The sequence below is a fragment of the Elgaria multicarinata genome, chromosome 5 (assembly GCF_023053635.1).
Source record: "Elgaria multicarinata webbii isolate HBS135686 ecotype San Diego chromosome 5, rElgMul1.1.pri, whole genome shotgun sequence".
In the NCBI taxonomy this organism is placed as follows: domain Eukaryota; kingdom Metazoa; phylum Chordata; class Lepidosauria; order Squamata; family Anguidae; genus Elgaria; species Elgaria multicarinata.
In genome coordinates this window covers 58,282,582-58,308,215 of record NC_086175.1, presented here as the reverse complement: position 1 = coordinate 58,308,215, position 25,634 = coordinate 58,282,582, and the positions used below count along the sequence as shown (strand labels likewise).

The following is a 25,634-nucleotide window of genomic DNA, read 5'->3' as shown; positions in this document are numbered from 1 at the left end:
CAACCAATGTTATTTTAAGCACTCTGTATATAATCACATTTTAAAAATCCTAATAGAAGTAATTAATGCACAAAAATACAATATATTGTTAACTGAGTACCACTGAAAATGGTACGTAAGGTTCTGAAACTACTGTTTATACTAGAATTTATTTCTGAATCTCTTGAGACTGCTTCTTCTTCTTCTTCTTCTTATTATTATTATTATTATTATTATTATTATTATTATTTATATAGCACCATCAGTGTACATGGTGCTGTACAGAGTAAAACAGTAAATAGCAAGACCCTGCCGCATAGGCTTACAATCTAATAAAATCATAGTAAAACAATAAGGAGGGGAAGAGAATGCAAACAGGTACAGGGTAGGGTAAGCAGGCACAGGGTAGGGTAAAACTAACAGTAGAAAGTAACAGTAGAAGTCTGCACAACATCAAGTTTTAAAAGCTTTAGGAAAAAGAAAAGTTTTTAGTTGAGCTTTAAAAGCTGCGGTTGAACTTGTAGTTCTCAAATGTTCTGGAAGAGCGTTCCAGGCGTAAGGGGCAGCAGAAGAGAATGGACGAAGTCGAGCAAGGGCAGGCGAGAAACATGGCATCAGAGGAGCGAAGAGCACGAGCGGGGCAATAGTGTGAGATGAGAGAGGAGAGATAGGAAGGAGCTAGACCGTGAAAAGCTTTGAAGGTTAACAGGAGAAGTTTATATTGGATTCTGAAGTGAATTGGAAGCCAATGAAGAGATTTCAGAAGCGGAGTAACATGGTCGGAGCGGCGAGCCAAGAAGATGATCTTTGCGGCGGAGTGGTGAACAGAAACCAACGGACTGATGTGAGAAGAAGGAAGGCCAGAGAGAAGAAGGTTGCAGTAGTCCAACCGTGAAATAACCAGTGCATGAACAAGCGTTTTGGCAGAAGAGACAGACAAAAATGATCGAATCCTGGCAATATTATACAGGAAAAAACGACAAGATTTAGCTACTGCCTCAATATGAGGAATAAAGGAGAGTGAGGAGTCGAATATAAAGCCAAGGCTACGAGCTTCCTTGACCGGAGTAAGCGTAACATCATTGACAGTAAGAGAGAATGAGAGATGAGGAGAAGGTTTAGGAGGAAAAACAAGCAATTCAGTCTTTGCCATGTTAAGTTTCAAGCGACGATGAAGCAGCCAAGCTGAGATATCTGAAAGACATGCCGAGATACGATCGTGAACATCAGGAGAAAGTTCCGGAGATGACAGATATAGTTCTGGCTAGAGATTATAAGTACCATTTTCTGCAAAATGTTTAACTAATTCCTTGACCTTGGATCCAGAGGGGTACATGGTGTGTTTTCACTATCATGTGCAATAAAGTCTCAGAGTTTTCTTAGTCAAAAAGCAGCCTAGTGACACATGGAACTTTTAAAGTTGCATTCCAGTGAAACTCTGGGCATGTCTACACCTGCCAGATATACCGGAGTCGTCTCTAAGTCATCCCTGTGTGTCCATGTGAAGCACAGGGGGTCCTGAGGGCAACCTGAGATGACCAGGGACTTTCCCCAGGAAATCTGGGACTGCAGATTTCCCAATATTTCTGCAGTCCCAGGACCATCCCAAGAAGTGTGGCCGTCACTCAGGTTGTCCCTTCTTTCCCATGAGTAACGGGGCTGGGCACGGAGTGGCTCCATGCCCCATGGGGGTGAGGGTGGGCAGCAATTTCGCCATCCCTGGGATGGCGGGGTGGTGGTTACCTTTTCCGCCACATGACTGGCTCCTCTTAAAAAATAATAATTAAAAACTGGTGGCCACAACATCCTTCTTCCCTTCCGGGACATCTCGTAGCCATCTAGACGCTGGGGAAGGTTCACGGAAGCAGGTAAGTCTGCGAACCTTTCCCCTGCTTCATGCTACACCCTTAGGTGTAGACATGCCCTCTGAATTAATAAAAAATGTAGTTTGACTGATTGGTAACTCATGGTAACAAATTAATAATTTATTATGTGGAAGTAACATTTTTTCCTTCTCTTAATAGGGCCTGGAAATCTGAGCTGCAACTCTGAAGTAGAGATGTCTGATTAAAATGATTGCTGCAAGGGAGCCTTTGTCTGCATTTGACAGCTCTGTCAAGAATTGAAATGGAAAAAATCGGAACTAATACTTTAACTTTTCTTGATAAAGATTTTATTTTTTGGTAGTATAATGTTGCAGAACTTTTTTACAGTTTTAATAATGGCTTTTCAAAAATAGCATTCAACTGAACATTGTAGGATTGTTCCTTTTAGTTCCTCTTGCAGGCAAGTCTGAAAAAACAAACTGAAGGGAGTCCTTATTTATTGAATACCTTTTTTCTCCCTCTCAGCATGGTTCTCTTACTACAACTTGAGTTGTTATACACAGAAGTTTATATGTTCAAAGTTTATTGCTTATATAATAAAACAAAAAACAAACAAGTGCCCATGTTCTGCAATAGCAAGAGTATTTTATGATTTTCCCAAGTGTTCACTCTGAGATTCTGCAGCTCTGTCCACTAGGAATTTTTCTTACAGTTAAGATTTCTGGTTATATTTTGGTATGCAAATATAGATATATAAATATGCTAGAAAACTTTCAGACATTTCAAAGCTGTTAAAAATAAGGTTAAAGGAATGTGGTAACATATATTGCATTGACTTGTATGTTTTAACAGCAGGGGAATGGTGATCTGTATTCAAAAAATACCTTGACTCATTGTAGTTGTCCAAGTTTGACAACCGAAGACTTCATCAAGGACTATTTTATCCAATATATTAATAAGGGTTTTTTAGATGTGATTTTACAAATCTCTCCAGGAAAACACATTTCTTTAGGGTAGTAACAGTCATCAACTAAGTCAATGTGAATGCCAAAAGAACTCCCTCCCAGTACTTACATGAAGGTACTTCTCTTTTCTAAATAATTTTTGTAAAACCCCAGGCATTTTGTCGTACTTTTTACTTGTGTATACATCATAAGGATCAATGTATATCAACTTGTGGCTTGTGTCATGCTGTCCTGCCACCACCTAGTCTGAGGCATTTTAATGTGATGCAGGTATTTTGATCCAAATGCAGTTTAGGTTACGTACTACTGCCACACACCTTTCTGTTTTGATTTTGAAGAGTTCAAAGGCTGCGTTTTGTGAAGCTTGTCACTGTTTGCCTTCTGAAGCACATTTCCCCAATTCCCCAGACCTATTTCCTCTAGTCTTCTAAGCCCAAGAAGTGACTTGGGTAGGTAATTAGTGGCTGTTGATAAATATGGAGTGCTTTATCATCATGTTCATATACTTCAATTTTATTTTTTTTAAATCTCACTTATTGTGGCTATTCTATAAATCTACCCATGTAAGTAAAGAATGTATTTGGCCAGGAGACAGAGAAATTATACAGTGTAGTAAACCATGGCTTATGAAGGCATTCAACACTTTCCATGAGCCACTAATCATTACATAGTTATCCTCATGATGTGTGCATGTATGTGTACACACACACCATATGCCATTGAGCATATTTTCAATTTTATTGTGGTATATGACATGATAAAGTATTACTGACCTTAAGCTTGCTCCTAAAAATGACACTTGGCATACCTGTCCTATGCACTACTGAAAATAACTGAGCAGACACATACGACCAGTATTTAAATATGACATTGACATCCTAGTCTTATCTATTAATTCTTATGGCTGCAGAGAAATTTAGTATCAGGCAGCAATTACGTCACTTTGTGTAACAAATCTTATCCCACCTTTAAAATTAAGCAGCCCTTCCAAATACTGCATTTTCACTGAAAAACTATTTTAAAATATTTTTCTATTTTATCACAAGTTGGTTAGAAATATATAGGTTTCCTAAAACGTAAACATTTCCTTGAACACTGCAGTTATTGCCTTGAATAATCACATTCACATATAGTAATCTTTTACAAATTTGAGCAATTGAATAATTTTCATTAGTAAGATTTCCTCAGCTATCTACAGTTGACTACTTTTAGACAGATGTACTTTTGTGTGTGTGTTAAACACTGGCAGCAAGTCATCTATTTTATATATTTTTATCTCACCCTTGCTCCAAGGAGTTCTCCCTCCCTCCTTCTATGTCCTCACAACCACATTGAGATAGATTAGGCTGGGAAAGCGTAACTTGCCTGGAGACATCAGTAATCTTTGTGGCTAAGTGGAGATTTGAACCCAGATCTTCCCATTCCTAGTCAAACACTCCACCCAAATATACTGGCTTTCTAGACAAGTTAACTTTCTGACAATTAAGCAAACAAATCTCTGGAGTCCCTGCCCAGGTAGGTTGGGTTAAGGGGCAGTGATTTGTATAAGACTACCTAGTGAGCTTCATTGTTGCTGCATGATAGGCAAGCTGCCAAGTTCTGGTTATCTGATTTTGGAAATGTTCTGGGCATGATCTGGCAACACATTTATTAATGAGGAAGATCCATAGCTTACTGCTTAGTGAATTGGAGACTTGCATTGCAAAAGATGTAGGAAGATAATTTGGGGATGTGGGGAAAAGGAAGTTCTGAATTCCAGGACAGACTATTGGATGCAGAAGTGGGTTAAATATGAGACTGGAGAAAGACTTGTGCGTGATGCACCCAGCTGGGGTCTACTTGCAGAGCACATTTTAAGTATTCCTTGACTTTTCCAGATTCTACTAGCCTCATTTTCAGAGATTTTTTAAAAGCAGGGTTTAGGATTCCATTTTAGTACTTCATTTTTTACTGCAGACTGAAAAGCAGGGAAATACTTAATATTATTGATTTGAAAACAGTTGAGAGTGCCTTAAAGAAGTGTACTTGCCTTTGGTAATATGTTGGTTTGTCAATAATATAATATTGTGCAAATGCTTAACACTTTTAAAAGGATTTTTTACTTTGTTGTAAAACCCCCCCACTGAACACAGTGTAACGTACCTCTGATTGAATATGCATAGCATTATGTGGTTAAACTGAAATCCTATTCCCTCTTTACCTGGGGTAAGCCCCACTGTACTCAGTAACAGTTACTTCTGAGTAGGACTGCATAGGGTTACACTGCTAATCAAATACCAGCATGGGTTTGACACTTTTATTATTTCTTGAGGTCAGAAGATTTCCTACAAAGTTGCTAGAGGTCCTTTAGCTCTTTTCACATCAGCAGAGAGAATGGAATCTGAGATAAGTAAACCATAGAAAAGTGACTTCAGAGGGCAAAACTCATTGTTTTTAAGTTTCACTCTATGGTGAAATAAGGTGTGTGCCTGAAGCTCATAATCTATTAATACGAGAGAGGGACAGGGAAGACAGAAAAGGAGACAAGAATATGAGTGTGTGTTTTTATAAAGCGTGTCATTTTCTTTTAGGCCCCAGTTCTCAGCCTCAAACTGAGGGTATTAAAAAAAGATGGGGGAACTAGAAGAATTTTATGGAATTATTTCATTTCAATGCATGGTTAGCATATTGTGTGGGGCACTGAATCTCCAAGCGCATATGAAAGAACAATTGAAACTCCTTGCATCTGAAATAAAAGTAAAACAAGAAAAGAAATCACAATGAGAATAAATGTAATTTAACATAATGGGAGGTAGGATTATTGAGTAACAAGACTTTAATTTCATAACTAGGCACACAATCAGCTAGGCCCTAGCAGCAAAAAACAAACAAAAAAAATTTCCTTTTGTTCACAAGAATGCAAATACTAATACAAGTTATTTGGATATGGCAATTAGAATTGTGGAGAGTATACTATAGAAATGCTACTGTACTGTGTTTATAGGTTGTGATTTGGATATTTTCAGGAACTATTAAATTCAACCTGTCTTAGTTTTCTGTAGCAGATAATACTTTATTTCAGTTGATTTATCTGACGACACTTTACTAATGTTAGGAGGCCTCTGTGCTAAAATATATCAGTTATATGGTACTGGAGAAATTTCCCTGCCCATTACATAGCCTACAATTATGTGTAAAGTACCTTATGTAAAAAGTGGTAAAGCTTTTTATTTATACAAATAAAATAATTTTTCTGCAGTGGTCAGAGAAGCTGCACTTCCCCAAAATTATCTCTTCCATTCAGCAAATAACTATGCAACAGCCATGTCTTGTATTACTCTTTCAGTTCCACTGCATTTACTGTGCTGACTTCCCACAGTTAAAAGGTAAACAGTGATAACTGTACCCGATACGGCTCTTTAGGTTTCTTCCCTATCATGTGGGTCTCTTCATAAAAATGCACCGATGGTAATACTGTTATCACATATATCACTGGCTTTTGTCTTCTTTTTAATGCAAACTTAAAACCATTTGTATTAAAATCTATAGACAGCTTTTAAGAATATACCATCTATGTCTTCCATAAAATACAATTCAGTATTCTTAAGTACAAAGCCCTGATAGTTTAATTGAAGGTAATATTGTATGTAAACAGATTGGAAAGGGAGATTTTATTAGACCTTAAGTTCACATAATGATTAATCCGTAGCTCTATTGCAAACATGATTTTAACTTTAGCAAAACCGATATTAAGACACCAAAATACACCTTATGATAATGTTGTGATAATGACAAAACCACGTTGTTGAGAGAGGTTTTCTATACAGCTTTATTCAGTAAATAACCTATGTTACTTCCATATAGTTTATAACTGACAATTATTTCAGAATTTATTTATTTATTAGAAGATGTATATCCCAACTTTTGGCTACAGGAGCCCACAAGGCAGCTTTTAGAGTTACTGGAAGTGGCTATGACTGCTGCCGCCATACCAAACCAAATGTGTTTATTTAGTCCACAGATTTTTCCACACAATAATACATAAGTATTATTAATAATAATAATAATATATTTATTTATTTCTTACCCGCCTCTCCCTTTGGATCGAGTAAAACAAGGATTAATTTAGACATAGGATAAATAGAGCAACATATATAATACAACAAATTATAAAGAGATTAAATACTAAATACAAAACAAACTCAGCAACCAATTTTATATTATAAACTGTTCATACCATTTATCTCCCAATAACCATTACTGCCAGGCATTAATTAGTTGTGATCTCATCTTAATAGCTGAAGCCAAACATTTTGCTGTTTGTTCTGTTTCACCCTTATTTATGCCACCCACCTAATAATAAACATAAAATCCAACTGACCTTCCAGGAAGTGAAATAAGTAATGGAATTATAAAATGGGCCCTAGTATCATTATGAAAATAGCTTCTCTGCCTACTGCCAAATAGATCCAAGCCACTTTTAAAAATATATTCTTTTAAGATTTTTAATTCTAAAGTATTTCTTTGTTTTGTTTATTTATTACATTTATGTACCGCCCAATAGCCAGTTTCATAGTACAGTGGGATCAGACTTTAAGGGCTTGGTGTTTGTCTTCAATGCATAGGATTCCAATTTAAGTAAGGTGCTGGAACAACTGTCTTCATGTGACGCTATTGCTGAAAATAGGATGCTAGACTAGATGGAACTTTGGTCTGATCCAGTAAGGCTTTTAAATATATATATATATATATTGGTGTTGGTAAGATACCAAAAAGTCTGTGAGACAGAGCACCAGTATCATTGCTTCGGTGGTTTGGTTACACCACACTATTTGATACTCTGCCATTTCAGGATGTGAGGTGCATATGAAGCTTTGCTGTACTACCTTCTGTAGCAGGGTTGCAGAACTTTGTCCAACCTGAGGGCCAAATTCCATTTCAGGAAAGTTCTTGGAGGCCACATTTCAGTGATGTGTAGGGTCAAGGCAAAAGGGATGAGCCAAAAACCAAAATGACAGCATATTTTTGCTTATAACTCTTACTGGCAGTAACTAATGCTTAGAAGAAGCATTTTGACCTTTTAGGGCAGCAAAAAAACTGCACAAAACCCACAAAATCACCAAATGACTGGTATCTGCACAAAAGTTAGTGGGGTCAAGAAAGGGACGCGCAGCCTTCTTGGGAACCCTGGAGGAACGAATTTGGCCCCTTGAAGTTCTACATCCATTTGATAGAAGCAAAGTGTAACCCTTTGCTTTCTCTTGAAGCTGAACCTCCATCCCAAGTATTTCTTCAGTGGCACTCCCTAAACATTCTCAGACAGAAGTCAGTGTCTCTTCAGACTGATGTGGAAGGAGGTAAATGTTACAAGTTAACATCTGTATGGGTACCTTGGTGTAGTGTATGTATCTGTCCTCTAGAGGGCATGCCCACATTAAAAAAGGAGTGCTCAGTGTGATCAACACATTAATTTCCTCTTTTTTACACCCTGCAATTCATAGTTCTTCCTCACCCGCTATCAATCACTTCAGTAATAGTAAGGGGACATACAGGTTGTCAGTATTTGGATTTGGCGTTCCCCAGCCATTACCAACAGCCAGGATTCTTTGTCACAACAGGAACTGTAATCTTTGTAAACCACCCAGAGAGCTTCAGCTATGGGGTGGTATATAAATGCAATAAATAAATAAATAAAAATTAATAACAAGAGAAAAAGTACTTGCTGCTTCTCTAACCCCCTAATCTTCTACCCTGTGCTTTCAAATTATTTTATAAAGCAGCATTCCCCAACTTAGTGCCCTTAAGATGTTGGGCTCCAACTCCCACCCTGGCTACGAATTTTGAATCCAGTCTTGTTTGGAACAAAGAATCAGTATCCTTAAACAGATGTCTACTATGTATAAACAGAAGACTAATCTCAGCAAAGCATGCTGTTTGGGAAATCTGGCTGTTCATCAGGAGTATCTAGATCTCTTGAGCATTTCATTTATTATATTTCTATACCACCCCATAGCTGAAGTTCTCTGGCCAGTTTACAAAAACAAAAAATAATTAAAATACATTATACAAGTACAAAAAGAAATTATTTACATAAAATCATATAAACAAAACAACAGAGTCAACATAGCTAAAAACAATTTGTTAAACTCAGCCAAAGATGATCCAAGAACTAATTTAAAAATCACTGTATGCTGCCAAATGCCTGAGAGGAGAGCAGTTTTAACCTGGCATCAAAAAGGTAATGGCTCATCAGAGAGATTATTCTATAATTGGGAGGTTACCACTGAGAAGGCCCTGTCTCTTGTTGGTGCCCTCTGAGTTTTCATCGGAAGAGGCACCCAAAGTATGAGGTAACCACAACACTTGCTCTTAAGAAAAACAGGAAACTAAGCTGCCGTAGTGCAGGTAAGATGTTTGTCCATGTAACCCAGTATCGTCTACTCTGAATAGCAGAGTGGTTTCCCAAGATCTCTGGTAAGTCTTTGCCATCAGCTGCCACCTGGGTCCTTTTACCTGTAGAAGCAAGGGAAGGAGCCTAGAACCTTCTGCAGGTAAAGTAGGTGCTTTCTCACACACTCAACATCCCCACCCCAGGGTGGCCATACACATTCCTCCCTCTAACTGCTTTTAACATATTTTATTCTCCCTATGTAAATGTGTCAACTCAGAATGATATTCAGTATATTTGAGGTAGGCTGTGGTTTACAGGCTATGAAAGTTTACACCAGGGTTAGGCAACCTTGTAAGCAGATTTGGCTGAATAACTCGTGGGCACTACCACAAAACGAGTGCCATGGGAGGCATAACTTGTCACAAAAAGTCAAATAGCTTGTCAAAAACACAAAGTACAAAGTTGACGTGGGGTCTGAACCCAAGACTGTAAACGATTCCTTTGAATGCACACTTCAGGGCTAACAGAATTTAATTTGTTAATTACAAAACACACACACACACCGGGAGAGGTGTCCGAGGCACATTGGTGTCCTTTGCCATCGCGTTGCCTACCCCTGGCTTATATAATAACGAATGTTAATGTTGAAGATGCCAAAAGACTTTGTGCTATATGGACAGGCATTTTTAAAAACAAGTAGTCTGCAATAACCCCTGCTGCCTTTGGTGTTAATTGTCTCAGTGTGTGGTGTGCGCTCTTTGCATGTGGAAGCTAGTCCCGTGAAGCTAATTTTAGTGTGGCGAGCAAGCCTGTGGTCACTCTCGTGCGAAAGTGGTCAGGGCCAAAAACCACTCGAAAGCCCCTGCGCGAATGAGACCGCTTGAAGAGGAGGGCCAGCCTGGAATCCTCGGCGCTGCGCGTCCCACTTTCCCTCCCGGAAAGGCACCTTAAGATCTCCCTGCCGCCCCAGTCCCACCCTGGAGGCGTGCGAAGCGTTTTCATTCGTGCAAGGGAGATTTCTGCCCGAGGGTGGATTGCCACGCGTTGTAACGGGGTGCAACAAGCGCCGCCTCCTTTTCTCTCACCACCATTATACACCGCTCAGAAGGAAGAGACAGATGAGACGCTTTCCGGGTAGGCCCCAAGAAGCTCGTACTGGACCCCTTACGGTCCCCCGCTCAGTGGGCCACGCTTTCTCCTCCAGGAGGTGGCGGCTGACCGTACCAAGGCAGTGCGGCGAGGCCGCCGTGGCGCATTCTCGCGACACTTCCCTCCTCTAGGCAGTAATCGGGTTCAATCTGGCAGTAGCTGTGCCTGCCCTTAACAGAACGAGCGAGCAACCCCGCCCGCTGGTCCGTTCGCTTTGCAGTAGCGCCTGCCGCCGCGGACACCTTGGCACACGAAGGGTCCCGAGAAGGGGCGCCACCCAGCCTCTCAGCCAGCCCATTCCCTTGCAGAGAGCTGCCGCCGCCCCTTTGCTTGCGTTCCCGCCCTAATGCGCGCGTGCGCGCACATACATGTATGTATACACACATACACAGTCACACTCGCTCGTTCCCTTCTCTAGCAGCTCCAGGTGGAACCTGCTTTCTTTCCTCGTTTCCCTTTCATCCTTCACACTTGCGGGTGGTGTGTCAGGTGTTTCGTTTTTGTTATTTTCTTCACGACAAGAAAAGCCTCCGCCGTTCCCCTTCTTGTAAGGGAGGGTTTCAGAGCAGGAAATAAAATGCAGCCTTGCTGTTGCAATGGGCACTGATTAGCCGAGAGGAAGCAAAGAAGAAGCTGCTGCTGCTGCTGCTACTTCAGGAGGCGCGGGAGGGAAGCGTCCTCTAATCTGCACGCCTCCTCGTTGATCTTTCTCTGCCTTCTAAACCTGCAGCCGCCGCAAACTTTCAGCCTGTCTGGCGGAGCCCCAACACGACATAAATGGGTGAGTGTGGACGCGGGCTGGGCTTGCAGTTGGCGCGGGCTCTTGTTCCTGTCCCGTCCCTTCGCTTCGGTCTCGCCTCTTTCGAGCTAAAGGAGAGACTTGCTGCGTGGCTTATTGTAGAGAGACCATCCTTGAGTGGCGAGTCCCTAGATGTCGGTAGCAGGCCGAGGCAGTGAGGCGCCCACAGCCAGCTGCTGCGTTTTTAGCCCAGAGTGGGAAAGCCCTCTTATTTTAGCATTGCTGTGAACAGTAATACTGTTACGTCTCGTGAGGCGCGAGAGAATGTATGGGCTGGGTTGATGTAAACCCGAAGGGTGTGCCTCTGGAGAGGAACATTATGTCCACTCTCTTGAGGGACCTCTAACGCCTTCTCCCTCTCCCTTTGGCTATGTTGGCTTTGCTATCGTCGCGCATGTGGAGGTCGAGGGTTTGGCTGTTGGAAAGGTTTGAATGAAAGGTGGAGAGCCAAAAACAACAGCGTGCCACACGTTGTCAAAATAATGGTTGTGGGTTTTTTAAAAAACAACACCTTCGCCGTTATCCGATTCGGCGTGGCTATTGTAATGTGAGAGACGGTGGAGCCCACCCCACCCCAGGCGACTGAAGTAAAGAAAAGGTGGAGGTGGCGGGGGTAGAAGAGAGCGCAAGTGAGCGAGCCCCCGTCTCTGGCACCCAGGCGAGGCTCCACTTTTCCTGTCGACGCATCTCTGTGTAGTGGGTGAGCAGGCCGATGCAGAAATCAGCCTTTCGTTTCATGACAGGAAATTGGAGGGGCGTGCTGTGCGTTTGACTTCTTCTTTTTTTCGGAGGAGAGGAGAGAAGAGTGCTGGGCTCTTCTTCCTCTCGCACCCCCCTCCCCGCACAAAATGCCTGGCTGGCAGCTTTGCACAGCATCTCCTCCCCCATCCCTTGGAGACGCCTGCTAGTCAAAAGAGCAATTCGAAGCTCTGCTGTAGCCCCGCTTGCTTACCTGTGTAGCTCTCTAAGCTGGACTCTAGGGGCAGCTCAGACTGGGAGGTGTGGCAGGCTTTTGGAAAAGGCTGCGGCTGGCGAGCCTCATCGATCCTGGCAGCCATCCATCAAGAAAAGGGCAGTCTAGGGTTACCAGATGTCCTTTGCCGCAGCGCCACAGAGGGAATGGCCCTTGTTTTAAGAATGCGGTGGGTCCGTTAAACAACAGCACTTAGGAATGTTGTCCTCTTCTTTTCCCCCTTGCTTTCTTTTTTCAAACTTCCAGCTGGCAAACCTGGTGTGAGATGGCTTTTCAGAAAAGGGAGCAACAAAAAAAAAGATAACATTGAGCATGGTGCTGAGTTGATTATGCACTGACAACTTCAGATATTTGGTGACAGAAAGGGTGAGAGGTTTGTTAGCGATGTCTTATGTGGCATGTCTGCCAGAATTGAGGAATGAATCATCCATTTATATCATGTTCAGGGGCTATGGAGAGGCAGAAGAGGCAGCAGTGCCAGGCACTAGCAATCTGAAGGGCAAGCAGCCTGTTCCTGCCTGAAGAAGGGACTACATTCACTCTCTTGCCATGTGTTTGTCATAAATACAATGCGTTCTCTGTGTTGCAAACATTCAAGCTTTTGGAAAATGGGGTGTTCAGCTCTTTTGCTATAGCTATCCTACAGTGCAGGCTAAATAACTGCAGGCTATTCATTTTAATTGTATACAATGTTGTATACAATAAAATATTTTTGGGAAGGCAGTAGGGTGGAAGGAATAAACTGAAAGTTTGTTTTTTGGATGTTACTGTATCCCACTATCTATATTTTTTCAGTAGTACACTGTAAGGGAAGATGTCTTGAAGGGGGGAGGGGAGTCACTTCTTGCTAATGGCTGAAAAAGCTTCTGTGCTAGCCAAATATTTAAGAAGGGATTTGCAACTGTAATTCCTGTGTGAATCATATGATTTGCATCAGTTTTTCACTGTTGAGCTTCAGTTACTGTTGTAATATAATGAAGTTCATTCAGTATGTTGGTATTGCATTCAAGATTCAGATGTACTGATTTGAGTTCAATTACTATTTTTAATTGTCAGATTATCATTTAGTGCGTCTGAATTTCCATTATTCAAGGAATGAAGAGTGGTGCTGACTACTTTGCAGCTAGACAGTAATATGTATCTTGGTGTGTTATACATTGTTAGTTTTACCCTACCCTGTGCCTGTTTACCCTACCCTGTGCCTGTTTGCATTCCCTTCCCCTCCTTATTGCTTTACTATGATTTTAGTAGAATGTAAGCCTATGTGGCAGGGTCTTGCTATTTACTGTTTTACTCTGTACAGCACCATGTACATTGATGGTGCTATATAAATAAAAATAATAATGCATCTTGATGCGATACTGTTAGTTACGCATTAGGGTTAAAGTGAGAATTTGTGTGATGTTATGTTTAAATACACTGATATTTTAACAAAGGATGCTTCCAACTAATAGTTGGTGCATATATTTCTGTATGCAGAAACATGACACAAGTTCAGAAGACTTTTTGTAAATTTCATTTTCTTTAGATTTGTTGCCAAATCTGTTCATAAATGTGTCTGAGAACATGGATCCAATTATCTGCAACATTATAGAATGCACTTTAAGTCTTGATCCTAAGTTTGTATCCTTTGGAGAAGGTAATGTCTTGCATCACACACTGTTCAGTAGCAGTTATTTTACAGTGATTGAAAAAGGATAAGGATATTTATGAACTTACCCAATACTGTTCAAATTAATGAAGGTATGTGTATATTGTACTCAAAAAACATCTGTGTTAAAGGAACCTGCATTCTGTTGTTAAACATATATATTGTAAAGAGAAAAACATGGCTAGGACTATTTGCACCAGTTACCTTTCATGTCAGTTAGGTCTGAAGGTTCTTTGTTGCTTATGCAGTCTGTCTCCCATCCTGGCTGTTATATCATAGTTTGTCAACCGCTATCATTAACATAGGTGGATTTTTTGTTTGTAGGGATGCATGTACAAGCAATATCTTGACCAAAGTATATGACACAATTGTGTGACTGTTTTAGTAGAGTCTAATACTGAGTAGAGTCTATTATTGAGTACAATATTAGTAGAGTCTAATATTGAGTACTTCTGAACATAACTTTTCTTTGCTTCCCAATTCCACTTGGGGCTGACTATTCCCAAAAAGCAACCAAGGAAGGGACAATTTTAAGCAGGAAACTGATGTGGAGCCCTGATTTGGATTGGGAGTACATTCCAAAGCAGGATCCCACAGTTCCTGTTCCTTCCAAATAAAAGCAGCCAGTTTTATGCATACTTAACAAGCCATAAATAACGAAACATGTAGCTTCCCTCATATTTACTAGGAATGGGACATAACATAGGACCTTCTGTATGCAAAGCACACACTCTACCACTGAGCTATGCCCCCTCCTTTTAACTGGATTGATTTTAGCTTGGTAAAGCAAATGATGATTAGTCATAGAAATGTCCTAAGCAACTGTGTTTTGAGATTTTTTTTCTTTTTCTAAAGAAAATGGTTTTCAATTTGTTACCTACTAATGTAGATTCATATTTCATGTTCATGGTTAAGTTATCAAATAAATGATTCATTATCATGGTTAGATCCAGACTTGGCCATACCTTGAGGCCATCCTTATTTCAAAGGATTTACTCTAAGTATGATAACTCTGGCTACAACCTGATAAGGTTTAAATTGCCCTATACAAATGTGGATTGGTTTGCCACTGATAAATAGCATTGTAAGTAGTGTGTGGCAAAATATGCAAAGAAGAAAAAATGGGAGCTAGTAGTTCACTTTAAGAACAACTTCAGCTGTCATCTACCAAGGTGGCCAAGCTATTTGGGGTGAAACTGATTACCTAGATCCATTCCAATCAGGTTTCACGCCTAGTTAGGGGATGGAAAACAGCTTTGGTTACCCTGATAGATGGCTTGTGCTGGGGAATGGATGGGGAGAATGTAACCCTTTTGTTTTTCTTGGACCTCTCAGTAGCTTTTGATACCATCTACCATGGTATCCTTCTGCATTTTTGTATATAGATTGGGCTTTAAAATGGTACTGGTCCTTTCTGGAGGAGGAGTCTCAGAAGGTGGTGCTGGGTGGCTTCAGTTCCACCCAATGGCCATTAGCCTGTGGAGTTCCACAAAGTTCTATCTTGTCCGCCATGCTTTTTAACATTTACATGAAACCGCTGGGGGAAGTCATCAGGAGGTTTGACCTGAAGTGTCATCAGTATGCGAATGTTACTCAGCTCTACCTCACATTTCCATCTGCACATCCCAGGGAGGCTGTGGAACTCTTGGACCAGTGTCTAGAGGCTGTTTTGGGATGACTGAGCATGAACAAGCTGAGGCTTAATCCAGACAACATGGAGGTACTGTGGGTTGGAAAACCAACTACTTCAGATGGAGGTTTACAACTGGTCCTAGATGGGGTTTCATTCCTCCTAAAAGACCAAGTATGCAGTCTGGGAGTCCTCCTGGACTCTGAGCTAACAGGGGAAGCCCAGGTGACTTTGGTGTCCAGAAGTACATTCTACCAGTTTAGGCTGGTACTCTAGCTGCGGCCCTATATGGAGAGGACAGACTTTGCCTCAATTATCCATGCATTAGTCATGTCCAGGCTGGACTACTGTAGTGCGCTGTATGTGGGGCTGCCTTTGAAGATGGTTCAGAAATTTCAGCAGGTGCAGAATGTGGCAGCCCGAGTATTGGTAGGGGCAAGGCGATTTGACTGCATAATGCCTATACTGCGCCAGCTGCATTGGTTACTGGTGTGTTTCCGAGCTCAATTCAAAGTTCTGGTTTTGACCTTTAAAGCTCTAAATGGTTTGGGACCAAGTTACTTGAAGGAATGCCTTCACCCATATCAGCATGCCTACACTTTAAGATTAGAAAGAGAGACCCTTCTCATTTGCCCACCTGTGAGAGCATTTAGGTGGGTGATCACACGGGGAGGGCCTTCTCTGCAGTGGCCCCACACCTCTGGAACAAATTCCTGTTGAAGGTCCACCATGTACCATCCTTGCAGGCTTTTAAGAAGGCCTTGAAAACATTTTATTTACTGTGGCCTTCTCATGTTACAGACTGTTATTGCTACTATTACCATTGTTGTTCTTGCTGATTTTATTGCTGGCTTTTATTGTTTTTAAATTGCTATTTTATTTTATTTGTTTCTATTGTTTTTAATAGTTTAACTTTTTTTATGTATTTTATTTTTGTAAGCTGCCTTGTGAGGGTTTCTGCCCTGACAGGCAGCTAAGAAATATTTTTAAAGAAAGAAAGAAAATTATGAGAGCCTATACAGTACAATGTGAACCTAGAGATGTAAAATTTCTGAAAATGTTGAGGCCACGGAAAGAAAAACATTTTTTTCCCCAGGGGGTTTCAGAAAAATAGAAAAATAAGCAATACTTACTTTTTTAGTGTTCTTTACAGACCTAAAGTCACTTTGTGGCTTTAAGGCAGCCTTCCCCAACCTCTTGCCCTTCAGGTATGTTAGACCAGTTCCCATCAGCCTCAGGCAGCATGGCCAAAGTTCAGGAATACTGGGCACTGTTGTCCAAAACATCCAGAGGGCACCAGGTTGGGGAGGGCTGCTTTAGGAATATAAAGCAGCTTTTCTGTTCCTGAAATTATTTTATGCATAACTTAGTTTGCTTATAAAATTATCATTATATTTTAAAACTTTTAAAAGTAAACCCAGTTAGTAAATTTGTAATTATTATCTGAGTATATGAGAACTACATTAAACGACTGTTACAGCATCAGAAACACAGGACTCTATAGAACAAAACCCAAACTGTCAAGAATGTACATTGGTGACTTTACTCACATGTTTGGAAACTTAGCATAAATGTAAAACATACTTTAGAGGAATAATTTTAATAAGGAATTAAAGAACTAACTATGCTGGAAATCTAACAGGATTTTAAAAAAAACAACACAACATTTTTACCCAAGCCTGTCAGACATTTTACATCTTTCAATTTTCTATAAAAGTGTTCTTATTACATAGTTTTTAGAAATCATTTTGTGGGGGTGGGGGGGAATAAAGGCTGGGTAACAATATTTAAATGCTTTGTCTTAAATTCTAAAAGAACATATTTTATAATCCAAAACTCTTAAAATTTTCCAGCTTTTTGGAAAACAAGCAAACAGTCCTCTGGGGTAAAAAACTGGGTTTTGTTTTGTTTTCAAATTTTTCCAGTTTTTTTCCCCAGGCCTTCACATCTCTACATGAAGCACATTGACATGATACAGAACCATTATAGAAAATACAAAGTTGAGACAGGTAAAATAAAATTAGTACAATCTATTCAAAAGTTAGTATTTTCTTTAGGTGTATATTGGATATTGAACATCATAATTCTACATTCAGTATTGAGTGTAGAACATATTTAGATAAACACTATTTTTGTCATGCACACAAATTGTCTCTGTGTGTTTGTGTGCGTGTTACATAACTTTCCCCCTCTAAAAGTAAATTTACAATATAGAACCAGTTCCCTCTATTGCATAAACCCTCATCTCTGGTTTGTGTCTAGTGTGCAGTCTGGTGTGCTGTTATTCCTTTGCTACTGGATAGGAGCATTTAACACTTGGATAACTCGACAATGCTGATTTTTCTCCATTAGGGACTCGCTCAGTGGAGAAAATAATTTACCCTCAAGGCTCTGGGATGAATTAAACTAACATCTTGTGGTTAAAATCCTTGCTAAAGATTTATTTTTTTAAGCGTGACTCTCCATATGTTTGCTTTAATACCAAATGGTTTCCTTAAAATTGTAGAGTAGGAAGAAACCAAATGGTAGTCTTATTTGAAACAGTTGCTGAAAAACGGACAAGCCCCCACAAATCAGCATGCACAATTCAGTTCACAATGTACCCCAGTGGAGGAGTAGGTATACTGTACAAAATGTCACTGCTCAAAAAATGGGTCCAGATGATTCAACCGAAAGAATCAAGCCATTTGATCTAGGGATGACCAAAATAGTAATAAGCCGTAGTTTCTAACCATCTTGGTGTCAGGGAAAGCCTGCTCTCACATAGCAGTTTATCCAGACCTGGAACATTAGCAAAACCCATCCATGGATTCTGACCAAGGGAATTTTAATTGAATGCAAATCCTCACAATCCAAACTCCTCCCTATAGCTGTGGTATGCCCCTAATTTCCACGTAAATTTCTCCTGAGGAATATTTAAAATATCTTAAACCCCCTTATGTTATAATTTTCATTTATATGAGTCTTCCAGCTGGGTGAGACATGGGAATTCCAGACACAAGGAAAGAGTGTCGGGATTTCTTGCGTAAGAGTTCCATAAAATACCAGCAGTAATTCCCATTACTTTTGTGGCTAATTCCTAAATTATTGCATGTGTTTAAGATTAAAATGCTTTTCTTTTCTTTTTTTTAACTTTCTAGGCTACTTGGGTCAGCTTCAATGCCATTATTCTGTGTCCTCCTTATGATTGCTGGTAAATTAGCTGGGGGGACAGGACCAAGTAGCTTTTTAAGCAAGTTATGTGTTTCCAAAACACATCACTTCTTTCTGTGAAAGCCATGGAAAGTAGGGATACTACTCAGTAGTGACCAGTTGCATGACTGAGGCAGTTTCTAATCAAACGACACCCATAAAATAAGCCAGCAAGCAGTTGTTCTGTACTCAAGTCTGATCCCTTTAACTTGAGCAACAGTTCTATGAAAACTAATTTTCACCATGAAATCTCATAAAGAAACAAAGCCATGCTGATCCATGAGTAAATGGCAATTTGGGGTGTAGAAAAGTAGGGATAGATCATACAAATGATCCAAAATCCATTAGGACCAACCAAAATTCCACAAAGGATTGCACAAGCTTTCAGTTTCTCCAGAACTTTTCATCCAGACTAGGTGGTATAAGAGGCACAGAGTGATGGAAGAAACAAAAATGTTCTAAAATTAGGCAAGATCTTGCAGCCTTGAAATCTGCAGTATAGCCTGTTTCCAAATGGTGTTTGCAGGTTGAATGAGTTACTGGTAGGTGTTGAAGGTATCAAATTGCACCTAGCAAACATTTTGGGACAAGGACTCAATGGCTGACCCACATTTCTGAAATCATAGAAGTTCAGTTGTAACTCAGATCTAGGTCTTGCCTAAAAGACAGTGGAAAAAGAGCGGTAATTAAGAGAAACATGATAGTCTTTATAGTAGCAAAACCAGAGAGTAATTTTAGGTGGAGCCCTCGGTAAAAAAAAAGTCAACTGAAGCCAAATGTTGTAGTAGTAAGTGGGACAGAATAGAACCCTGAGAATGTGAAGATCCTTTTCAGGGTAGAAAATAATAATCTTCTGATGGTAGATTTCACCCTGAATGGCTTCTTTCAAGGCACATAAAAAACCAAACATAGCTGTGTTGGGCCAAGGGTAAAAAAATGCATAATTGTTCAATACATTTATTAGGACAATTAAAATGCCACAAAATATTGTGCAAGCTTTCAAGTTCTCCAGAATTATTCATCAGGCTATGTGGTATAAGCGGCATGAAGGCTGTAATAATTCTTGACTATCACCAGGACTGATGCCTATTTTCTAGCCTATGACCGATTCACACAATTCAATTTGCATGCTTTGAAATAAGGGTGATGTTAAACTTTTCATCAAAGACTGAATGGGAACCTGGCTATGTCTAAGCCGCCAAACTATCATTTTGCCATGATTCCAGTTCTCAGGGAAGTTCTGTGCATGACATGTGAATTGGCCTTATTTGTAGAGTTGGAAAGGTCTGAAACACCATATAGCTTAAACATCTCCACTAGAGGCCTTCTCTATCCAGCTCCCAGGGATCTGCCTATGATGTTCCTGCGTAAGTGGAGAGTGAATGTAGTGTGGAAAGGTGTTGTAAGAGTTGTTCTGGGGCAACTGCTGAAAGCTGGAAATGTAGTCAAGTGTATCTGTTTCCCAAGTACCCTTGGGAGCAATTTAACACTAAATCCTAACCATGAATGTCACTTGAGCACAGGATTGTGATCTTGGCATATTGTTTCAGTGTAGCTGTTCCCTTGCAGATGCTTGTCAATATTCATTGACATTGTGCATACAAGAGGTCAAAATAATTTCAGAATGGCTACCTACATAATATACCTTGGGAGTGGCTTTATAATGTTCTCCCCACTCTACTTTTTTTTTTAGGATTGTATGTTTTAAGTTTCCTTTTCCCATAATCTTCAAAGTAAACCATTGTTAGGTTAAATTACTGATCAGTTTCCACATTTAAAATAACACTTTTCTCTTTTTTGAGTGTGTTTCCCCACCCACCCCGAAACATAATGTAGGAAGGACATTCTTCAGAGGAAATTAAAAGCAGAAATAAAGACAAAATTAAGGTTGTGAATTAGAATTAGATGTCTTCTCGCCCTCTAATTGATTAAAGTAGTATCTCATACTGGTAGGCAAAGTAAATTTTAAAAAGATTTCTTCATTCATTTTCCCCTTTTTACTATTGCCTTCATAATTAGTCAGGCTGTGTTTACTTCATATTGAAGCTGGCTTCTTCTTTCCCCATCTATTTCACAATAGCTGGAATTACATGGAAGGCAAACAGAACTGCTGTTTTGTAAGGTGAAATATAAGCTACATTGTGCACTGCTCTGTGCTGGTTGTATTGTATGTTTAGATTTAATAAAATGCCAGACTTAGTTCTCTACCAACATAGCATGGAGAATTCTAGCAACACTTAACATAGCCAATGTTCACGGTATGGGTAACTGTGTTCATGTGTATGCGTGCAGATCGATTGATGGCCATTTAACATAAGGACATCATCTTTGTGATGTGTGTGTGAGTGTGTATATTGAAATGCTTCCATGGAGAAGGAGGTTGCCAATTTCTACCTGAATCAAATCTAGATTCTTAGCAGGACCCTTAACAAGAACCGCATTACATTTTGATAGACATTCTGTAGTCAGTAGTATTCATTAGGAGACAGTGGCTTTGCTTGTGATCCTGCAGTCCCTTATCTTGCAGTCCATCCCACAAACATCTGTTCAGCAGCAGTCTTTGGTCTGGTTTAAATTCATGCTGGATGCCGAGTTACAGTTAGGCAATCTGTACTGTTTACATAGATGGTTTGGGAGTATGTGATGGCTCTTGGTATAAGGGAAGGGAAGAAGACTTGGGGGGTGGAGAAATAAAGATGGGTTTACAGTTGGTGGGCAGCAGGGGATCCTGTCAATGAGGGCATAAATGTGGTTGTATAGTGTCATTTTAAAAAGTAGAATCTAAGGAAAGCTTTTGAATATCAGCCTGCAAAATTCTCCAGACCTTCATTATATGTATGAAGACGTACGTTCAGGTCTATAAGAATCCCAGAACATAAAAGATAGCACTCAAAACTTTCATAATATGCAACTCGAGTGTAATTATACAGTTGTTAAGGAGAAACTGAACTTTTAAAAGATACTACTTTTCATGTTTGTCTAATGGTGACATGGTTGCAATGATTTTAAACCAAAATAGAAAAAAAAATCAACTGATAAATTGTTACATAAAGCTATTCAACTTGAAGTCCTGTAACATCAGTAATACATCCTCCCGCCCGGTTTTGGTTTCAGTCATTGCAAACAAACTTATAGGAAATAATACATTAATCTTAGTGGAGCTTTCTGCAATCCCCCTCCCCCCACTTCCATTTACTTGAGACTCTCAAGGACTAAATCTGAGAGCCCCAGTCTGAATTTGAAAAGGACATTCATATTTTGGTTTTTTACCTAATATGTAAAGAAAAAAAATCAGGATGAAATAACCCCCTCCCTTTTGACCTCTTCTGTACTTGGCATTAGAACAGCTAATGCCCATTAATTTTTGTATCATTGCATTCAAATAGCAGGGTTGCAACAAGTTTTCATTAGTAGCTGTGGGGCTGAGCCTGAAGGACAGACAGTTATGCAGAATTCCTCCCTTTGATGAACTTGATAAAAGTTTCTTATCCAGATTAGCAGGTTCTTTGATCTTTGAGATGAAATCGCTATGGTTTTCCTTCTTACAATAAATTCCACAGCCATTTGAAGCTGATTCTGCTCTGTTAAAAACAATGCCAGACCAGAACTGGGGCGAACTAGGTTCAGCTCTCCACTCAGCTATAAAACTCAGTGGGCGACCTTTGGCCAATCAGAACCTCTCAGCCTGACCCTATCTCACAAGGTTGTTGTGAGGGGCAACCATGTGCAATTTGGGGGTTAATTCTGGGTTGTTTAATTCTGGCTTGTTTAACCCATAAACAATCCAGAGTTTCCAGGTTTGGACATCACAAAACAACCCAGGAACTGGGATGTTAATTGAAATTGGAAATGGCTCACGTACTTTGCTCATCCCTGCAGTTCCTGGCTTAAACAACCCAGGAATCATTGCTGTGATCGGTCTCTGTGTAGTAGGATGTGTAGGCCTCAGTCACTCACAGTTACCAAGATTGTGCTTTCACAAAAGGACCACTGAAACATGGTACTCATGTAGCCAAGACACACTGATTTCTAGGAAAGTCTGAAAATTTAACTTTATTAGCCTTGTCGGAAACTTGTCACATGAAATCAATCTCACAAACAGTAGCCACTACCATCAGATAATAAGCAATGATAGAATGTAGCAGTGTGAAACACCTTCACTTTAACACATTTTCCCCCATTTATTGGATTGGCCTAGGTGGGATTTTTTCAGTGAAGTCTATAAATGGAACAGTCCAACATAATTGGAGTAGAGGCGACCTAAAGTAGCCACCAGAAATAAATCTAAGCTTAGAGGATGGATCTGTATTTACTAGTTCCATATTTTTGTGTGAAGAAGAGCATATTAAAGATGACCCTTAATTCTAACCAGATATTTTAATTAGAACAAACCTTTTATTTTCCTGCTTCCCTTATCTTTAAAAGGGTACCTATATGGAAGGTTTTGATATGTGTATTGAAACAGTGAACCTATTAATCAGTTAAAAACCAGATCAATCAACTAAATATTCACTCAATAGCCCTAAGTATATGTTCTAGGATATGCAAGAAATGCCATGTGTATTTTATTTAAACTTTGCTTAGAAGGTTTCAAAAAGTTTTCAATTCAAAACATAATGACTGCTCACTTCCTGATGCTTCTGGATATGTCAGTTTTAAATCCCATTAATAGCCTTGCTAGTTAATAGGACCATTGCCATCTGTGACAGCAAATCCACTTAAAATAGATTGTGTGAGTTCAAGCCTAGAGTAAATTGAAATAATGCTAATAATGCTAGAAATTTGTTCTTGTGTGGGTAGCCATTGATTGGAGAGCTCTTGAACGGAAGAAAAAGTTTCAGTTGTTCTTTCTACCCATTGGTCATCATAATGGTGGTTTAGTGAAGCAGTATGAGTAGAGGTCCCCCCTTTCCCTGGTAAATGCTGCATGCTGATGAAATGAATGTAATGTAAAAAGTGTGGGTTGTGATTTTGTGTTTAGCCTGTATTAGGAGAGAGCTTCTGCCTTTGTAGATGACTGGGAAAGATAGCAAGGATAAAGTTTCAAGGTTTCTGGTCCGCCAATCCCCCTCCAGCTGCAATGACATGCATTTTAAAGAAGAGAATGTGAAAGCATTGCTCCCTGCCTAGGCAAAGATCTACAACTTTGTAAAACTGTAATTGTTGAGAGCCAGTGTGGTGTAGTGGCTAAAGTGTTGGGCTAGGAGTCAGGAGATCTGGGTTCTAGTCCCCTCTTGGCCATGGAAACCCACTGGGTGACTTTGGGCCAGTCACAGGCTCTCAGCCCAACCTACCTCACAGGGTTGTTATTGTGAGGATAGAAATGGAGAGGAGGAGGTTTATGTACGCTGCCTTGGGTTCTTTGAAGGAAAAAAAGGTGGGATATAAATGCAATAAAAAAAAATAAAAGTTGCCAAGTTTTTCTTTCTTTAGGGTTTGCATAATATTGCAGGATTTCGATAATGACTATTAAATGCTGGATCTCCCTCCCCACTCCCTTTGAAGAGTGATCTTATTTGGAGTTCTTTAAAATAGGAGCTTGAAGTGGGAATGTAGTATAAAATTATAATGAAAGTAGTGGCATCGGACATAGGCCTAAAAGGCTCTCCTTGTATGTAGCACCTAAAATGTGCTAGTTACTTTAAATTCTAATTTTTGAAGGAATTTCAATTATGCAAAGGAGTCGATCTCTGATGGTGTTCATAGATAACTTTTCCTTCCCTATTCTCCAGTATATTCTTTTGACATTTTTCTATTTCTCCTATATTCCCATGCAATTGCAATTTTTCTATTTTTCTATTTATTTATTGCATTTCTATACCGGCCAATAGCCGAAGCTCTCTGGGCAGTTTCTAATACCTTAAACTATGGGTAAGCAACCTTTATGGGGCATGGGCACATTTGGAAATTTGAGAAACCTACCTGGGCACCACCACAAAATGTCTACCATGAGAGGCATGGCAAAGGACAAATAACCTGCCTAAAAGACTGAGTCCAAGGCAGACGTGGGGGTCTGAGTCCCAACACACTAAACAACTTCTTTGAACACAGTTTTTAGCACCAATAGAAATCTATTTCAGAGCAATCCCAGCTCCCGGTAAGAAAATGTGTTAATTTATTTTTAAATGGGAGGAATAAGGGCATCTTGGTGGGCACCAAGGAAGGTAGCTGGGGAGTATTGGTGCCCATGGGCACCATGTTGCCTTCCTCTGGCTTATACAATACACAAAGCATTTCCCATGCACAAGTCAGTATTACTTTCAATAGGGCTTGCATTGGTGAAGAAGCTTGTGGATTGTTTTCTTTCAGTGCAATTCTGTACATGTCTACTGAGGAGTAAATCCCACAAGACAGTCCCAGTAAATGTGTTTATTGCAGCCTCAGTAATTCTATTTGCATAAGAAATTAAGGATAAAATTAAAATGCGCCCAATATTTTAAACATAGTCTGTTAAAATAGTGGGCCATCATTTTGGACCTTGCCTCACAATTTCTAATGCAGATATTAAGCTGTTTTTATTATAAATGAGGGTGATGTAAAGCTTCTCTTAATTTTAAAGACTTGGTACAATGCATCTTGCTAAATCATCTATGACAGAACTTTAAAAGCCTTTATAGCCTTTTAAACAGAGGCAATGAATGGATACAGCTTTTGCTAATCACTGAGAAGGCTGACATAAGGAATGAAATATGTAATATTTCAAAACATAATTTCTGTTGCTAATTACTGTCTTTTCAGGCAAATTCTAGGAAATATGTTGTGAAAGGGTTGGAGAGAAAGTGAGGACATTTAGTTCCCCCAATTCCATATTTTACCCAATTATAATTCTTTTAAAGAATTAATTTCAAGAAATGCAAAGGAGCAAAATAATAATACTTGCATGTAGTTAGAACGCCTATATTAATTCAGGTTTTAGCATGAGGTATTGTGAAATACTTGGTTGTGACTTGCTTGCAACAAATGATATCTAAATTGATCGATATGGAGGATTGGTTTAATGAAGAAACATGAAACTCTTTGCGAGTAACTATGCTATACTGCTGCAGAATGTTGTTTTAGAATGTTTAGATAGGGTGACCATATTTTGGAAACCAAAAAGG

The 25,634-nt window shown here is 39.7% G+C and overlaps 2 protein-coding genes across 3 annotated transcripts in view; both read left to right on the top strand.

The window, feature by feature from the left end:
* BCLAF3 (BCLAF1 and THRAP3 family member 3) overlaps positions 1–2,430 on the top strand; it is a 37,934-nt gene extending 35,504 nt beyond the window's left edge. The window contains exon 12 of the mRNA XM_063126444.1: positions 2,004–2,430. Coding sequence (XP_062982514.1) covers positions 2,004–2,018 — 15 coding nt within the window. The 3' untranslated portion in view covers positions 2,019–2,430. The remainder of the gene's footprint in view (positions 1–2,003) is intronic.
* An 8,251-nt stretch (positions 2,431–10,681) lies between these two features.
* SH3KBP1 (SH3 domain containing kinase binding protein 1) overlaps positions 10,682–25,634 on the top strand; it is a 177,325-nt gene continuing 162,372 nt past the window's right edge. For both annotated transcript variants that reach the window (XM_063126438.1, XM_063126441.1), the window contains exon 1: positions 10,682–11,070. In XM_063126438.1, coding sequence (XP_062982508.1) covers positions 11,067–11,070 — 4 coding nt within the window. In that variant the 5' untranslated portion in view covers positions 10,682–11,066. The remainder of the gene's footprint in view (positions 11,071–25,634) is intronic.